Source organism: Crinia signifera, chromosome 5 (genome assembly GCF_055691185.1).
Source record: "Crinia signifera chromosome 5, ASM5569118v1, whole genome shotgun sequence".
Classification (NCBI taxonomy): domain Eukaryota; kingdom Metazoa; phylum Chordata; class Amphibia; order Anura; family Myobatrachidae; genus Crinia; species Crinia signifera.
In genome coordinates this window covers 1867185-1873184 of record NC_139221.1, presented here as the reverse complement: position 1 = coordinate 1873184, position 6000 = coordinate 1867185, and the positions used below count along the sequence as shown (strand labels likewise).

The following is a 6000-nucleotide window of genomic DNA, read 5'->3' as shown; positions in this document are numbered from 1 at the left end:
ACGCTGCATACAGGTACAGCACTAAGACATGGCCTGCTGCTGCTGCTGTGTGCTGTGACTGGTGATCAGGAGACGCTGCATACAGGTACAGCACTAAGACATGGCCTGCTGCTGCTGTGTGCGCTGTGACTGGTGATCAGGAGACGCTGCATACAGGTACAGCACTAAGACATGGCCTGCTGCTGCTGTGTGCGCTGTGACTGGTGATCAGGAGACGCTGCATACAGGTACAGCACTAAGACATGGCCTGCTGCTGCTGTGTGCGCTGTGACTGGTGATCAGGAGACGCTGCATACAGGTACAGCACTAAGACATGGCCTGCTGCTGCTGCTGTGTGCGCTGTGACTGGTGATCAGGAGACGCTGCATACAGGTACAGCACTAAGACATGGCCTGCTGCTGCTGTGTGCGCTGTGACTGGTGATCAGGAGACACTGCATACAGGTACAGCACTGAGACATGGCCTGCTGCTGCTGTGTGCGCTGTGACTGGTGATCAGGAGACACTGCATACAGGTACAGCACTAAGACATGGCCTGCTGCTGCTGTGTGCGCTGTGACTGGTGATCAGGAGACGCTGCATACAGGTACAGCACTGAGACATGGCCTGCTGCTGCTGCTGTGCTGTGACTGGTGATCAGGAGACGCTGCATACAGGTACAGCACTAACACATGGCCTGCTGCTGCTGCTGTGTGCGCTGTGACTGGTGATCAGGAGACGCTGCATACAGGTACAGCACTAAGACATGGCCTGCTGCTGCTGTGTGCGCTGTGACTGGTGATCAGGAGACGCTGCATACAGGTACAGCACTAAGACATGGCCTGCTGCTGCTGTGTGCGCTGTGACTGGTGATCAGGAGATGCTGCATACAGGTACAGCACTAAGACATGGCCTGCTGCTGCTGTGTGCACTGTGACTGGTGATCAGGGGACGCTGCATACAGGTACAGCACTAAGACATGGCCTGCTGCTGCTGTGTGCGCTGTGACTGGTGATCAGGAGACGCTGCATACAGGTACAGCACTAAGACATGGCCTGCTGCTGCTGCTGTGCTGTGACTGGTGATCAGGAGACGCTGCATACAGGTACAGCACTAAGACATGGCCTGCTGCTGCTGTGTGCGCTGTGACTGGTGATCAGGAGACGCTGCATACAGGTACAGCACTAAGACATGGCCTGCTGCTGCTGTGTGCGCTGTGACTGGTGATCAGGAGACGCTGCATACAGGTACAGCACTAAGACATGGCCTGCTGCTGCTGCTGTGTGCGCTGTGACTGGTGATCAGGAGACGCTGCATACAGGTACAGCACTAAGACATGGCCTGCTGCTGCTGCTGTGTGCGCTGTGACTGGTGATCAGGAGACGCTGCATACAGGTACAGCACTAAGACATGGCCTGCTGCTGCTGTGTGCGCTGTGACTGGTGATCAGGAGACGCTGCATACAGGTACAGCACTAAGACATGGCCTGCTGCTGCTGCTGCTGCTGTTGCTGTTGCTGCTGCTGCTGCTGCGTCCACTGTATGAGTGACAGGCAGCAGAACAGGGTGGGCGGGGTCAGTCTCAGGCCCCTCCCGATCTCTCCCAGAATCCTTTGTAGCTGCAGCCATTCTATGACTCTGCGGAAGACTCCAATCTCCTCCCATCCTGGGAACTGAGGGAGGACGATGGAGGATGAGGGGGGCAGAATGGTAAGTGACAGAGGCAGTGCGCTGCCATATGGTGTGGGGCAGGGGGGTTCTCCTGGGTGGGCGGAGGAAGTAACCCCATCCCTGCCAGGGGCTCCCCTCTGATTAACCCCATCCCTGCCAGGGGCTCCCCTCTGATTACCCCCATCCCTGCCAGGGGCTCCCCTCTGATTAACCCCATCCCTGCCAGGGGCTCCCCTCTGATTAACCCCATCCCTGCCAGGGGCTCCCCTCTGATTAACCCCATCCCTGCCAGGGGCTCCCCACTGATTAACCCCATCCCTGCCAGGGGCTCCCCACTGATTACCCCCATCCCTGCCAGGGGCTCCCCACTGATTACCCCCATCCCTGCCAGGGGCTCCCCTCTGATTAACCCCATCCCTGCCAGGGGCTCCCCTCTGATTAACCCCATCCCTGCCAGGGGCTCCCCTCTGATTAACCCCATCCCTGCCAGGGGCTCCCCTCTGATTACCCCCATCCCTGCCAGGGGCTCCCCTCTGATTAACCCCATCCCTGCCAGGGGCTCCCCTCTGATTAACCCCATCCCTGCCAGGGGCTCCCCTCTGATTAACCCCATCCCTGCCAGGGGCTCCCCTCTGATTAACCCACATCCATGCCAGGGGCTCCCCACTGATTACCCCCATCCCTGCCAGGGGCTCCCCTCTGATTACCCACATCCCTGCCAGGGGCTCCCCTCTGATTAACCCCATCCCTGCCAGGGGCTCTCCTCTGATTAACCCCATCCCTGCCAGGGGCTCTCCTCTGATTAACCCCATCCCTGCCAGGGGCTCCCCTCTGATTAACCCCATCCCTGCCAGGGGCTCCCCACTGATTACCCCCATCCCTGCCAGGGGCTCCCCACTGATTAACCCCATCCCTGCCAGGGGCTCCCCACTGATTAACCCCATCCCTGCCAGGGGCTCCCCTCTGATTAACCCCATCCCTGCCAGGGGCTCCCCACTGATTACCCCCATCCCTGCCAGGGGCTCCCCACTGATTACCCCCATCCCTGCCAGGGGCTCCCTACTGATTAACCCCATCCCTGCCAGGGGCTCCCCACTGATTACCCCCATCCCTGCCAGGGGCTCCCTACTGATTAACCCCATCCCTGCCAGGGGCTCCCCTCTGATTAACCCCATCCCTGCCAGGGGCTCCCTACTGATTACCCCCATCCCTGCCAGGGGCTCCCCACTGATTAACCCCATCCCTGCCAGGGGCTCCCTACTGATTACCCCCATCCCTGCCAGGGGCTCCCCACTGATTACCCCCATCCCTGCCAGGGGCTCCCTACTGATTAACCCCATCCCTGCCAGGGGCTCCCCTCTGATTAACCCCATCCCTGCCAGGGGCTCCCCACTGATTACCCCCATCCCTGCCAGGGGCTCCCCTCTGATTAACCCCATCCCTGCCAGGGGCTCCCCACTGATTACCCACATCCCTGCCAGGGGCTCCCCTCTGATTAACCCCATCCCTGCCAGGGGCTCCCCACTGATTAACCCCATCCCTGCCAGGGGCTCCCCACTGATTACCCACATCCCTGCCAGGGGCTCCCCACTGATTACCCACATCCCTGCCAGGGGCTCCCCTCTGATTAACCCCATCCCTGCCAGGGGCTCCCCACTGATTAACCCCATCCCTGCCAGGGGCTCCACTCTGATTAACCCCATCCCTGCCAGGGGCTCCACTCTGATTAACCCCATCCCTGCCAGGGGCTCCCCTCTGATTAACCCCATCCCTGCCAGGGGCTCCCCTCTGATTACCCACATCCCTGCCAGGGGCTCCCCTCTGATTACCCCCATCCCTGCCAGGGGCTCCCCTCTGATTACCCCCATCCCTGCCAGGGGCTCCCCTCTGATTACCCACATCCCTGCCAGGGGCTCCCCTCTGATTACCCCCATCCCTGCCAGGGGCTCCCCTCTGATTACCCCCATCCCTGCCAGGGGCTCCCCTCTGATTACCCCCATCCCTGCCAGGGGCTCCCCTCTGATTAACCCCATCCCTGCCAGGGGCTCCCCTCTGATTACCCCCATCCCTGCCAGGGGCTCCCCACTGATTACCCACATCCCAGCCAGGGGCTCCCCACTGATTACCCCATCCCTGCCAGGGGCTCCCCTCTGATTAACCCCATCCCTGCCAGGGGCTCCCCTCTGATTAACCCCATCCCTGCCAGGGGCTCCCCTCTGATTACCCACATCCCTGCCAGGGGCTCCCCTCTGATTACCCACTTCCCTGCCAGGGGCTCCCCTCTGATTAACCCCATCCCTGCCAGGGGCTCCCCACTGATTACCCACATCCCTGCCAGGGGCTCCCCACTGATTACCCCATCCCTGCCAAGGGCTCCCCTCTGATTAACCCCATCCCTGCCAGGGGCTCCCCTCTGATTAACCCCATCCCTGCCAGGGGCTCCCCTCTGATTAACCCCATCCCTGCCAGGGGCTCCCCTCTGATTAACCCCATCCCTGCCAGGGGCTCCCCTCTGATTAACCCCATCCCTGCCAGGGGCTCCCCTCTGATTAACCCCATCCCTGCCAGGGGCCCTGCACTGATTAACCCCATTCCTGCCAGGGGCCCTGCACTGATTAACCCTATCCTTGTTAGGGGCTCCCCACTGATTAACCCCATCCCTGCCAGGCGCTCTGCACTGATTAACCCCATCCCTGCCAGGGGCTCCCCTCTGAATAACCCCATCCCTGCCAGGCACTCTGCACTGATTAACCACATCCCTGCTGGAAGTTCGAAGTGTGGTTTTTCACTTTTTTTGTGAGCCAACGTGCCAACAGATGGTATTTCATGCCGTCCCATCGGGTGTGGTATAGTAGCCCGACAGTCGGGATTCCGACAGTCATTAGTCAGACGTCGGAATCCCGACTGCACAGCGTGGGGAGCGCAATGAAGCCCCTTGCGGGCACGCTGCGGGTACGGTGGCGAGCTGCGCTCGCCACCTATTTTATTCTCCCTCTATGGGGGTCGTGGACCCCCCGAGGGAGCAGTCGGGATTCCGACGTCGGAGGAATGACTGTCGGAATCCCGACTGTCGGGGAGCCGTCCGGCACCCGTCCCGTCCACTAGGGTGTGGTGGGAGAATAAACTGTCGACATTCGGGATAAAAAGAGTGAAAAACCCTATGTCAACCTTTTGACTCGACCCTGCTCATGTTGACCTATTGACCATGTCATATGGACCACCTTCAGACATGTCCACCCAATACATGTCGGCAATATGACCCATACCCCAGAGTGCGATGGTGCGGATGTGGCTGCTACCCAGGGGCACAGGTGCGGGGATCAGCATACAGATGTACAATTACACAGGGCTGGAGCCCTCCTTTTATCCTACTCCAATACACAATACCCCCGGGGGGTAAGCCCAACTTGTGGTCACCAATTATAAGTGCCGGAGCTGTACACAAGTTGGGCACCTGCAGGCCCCCCGCATTGTCCCCTATGGACAGAGGGTGGTTACTCCCCTGAGCCTCAGTCCACCTGGGGTGTTAGTCATAGCCCAGGTGCCGGTCTGTCCGGGCTGTGGGAATGTTTCATGCCTAAAAGTACTTCCAGGAGCCTGCCAGGGGACCAGCTGACCACCTCTAGCCCAGATGTGAGCTCCAGAGACAGTTAGCCCTGATCCCCTGCCCGGGTCTCCTGCCCACTGACGGAGACCCCCATGGAGCTTGTTAGAAAGCTGCTGTTCCCTGCTACCTTGGAAAGAGGGGGGCCCTAGACTGCACACCCTGTAATGAGAGGTGCTACCTTGCTGAGATTTTTAGCTATATGCAAAACAGAGGGGGTTTGCAGGTGCACTAAGCAATCATTACTGCTAACATATATTCCTTTTATAATTCATTTCTGAGGAAATATATCTACCTGCTCACCACGTTAAGGTCTCCTCAATAGAGCAGGTCCCTAGCACTATGGGGTTCATGCCTGGGGTGCAGGGCACCCCCAAGACAGCCCAGCAAAACCACCCCAGGGCATCACATAAATAAAATATAGCTGTGAAGTGTAATGGAGTGTAAAGTGTCATAGAATGTAGGGTATGTGTAAGCAACTAATAGTGATAAAGGGTGTGTCAAAAAAGAAAAAATGTGAAAGAATACATATAAAAAAGACATACATAGAAAAATGATATGTTTATGTGAGACTATGTGTAAAGTAGTGATGCCCTGGAGTGGTCCAGCCAGACAAGCTCAAGGGGACCCCGCACCCAGACAACAACCCCAAGAAAACTGACATTTATAGATTATTAGGACTTACTTGGAATTATGCCTTCATCACAGTTGTGCAGTCATTGCTAGTCCCTGCTTAAAAAAGTCCCTG

At 58.3% G+C, this 6000-nt stretch overlaps 1 protein-coding gene across 1 annotated transcript in view; it reads left to right on the top strand.

Moving 5' to 3' along the window:
- The first annotated feature begins 1560 nt into the window (after positions 1-1560).
- The window catches only part of LOC146079850 (uncharacterized), a 68465-nt gene continuing 64025 nt past the window's right edge, over positions 1561-6000 (top strand). Inside the window, exon 1 of the mRNA XM_083186504.1 lies at positions 1561-1687. Coding sequence (XP_083042630.1) covers positions 1664-1687 — 24 coding nt within the window. The 5' untranslated portion in view covers positions 1561-1663. The remainder of the gene's footprint in view (positions 1688-6000) is intronic.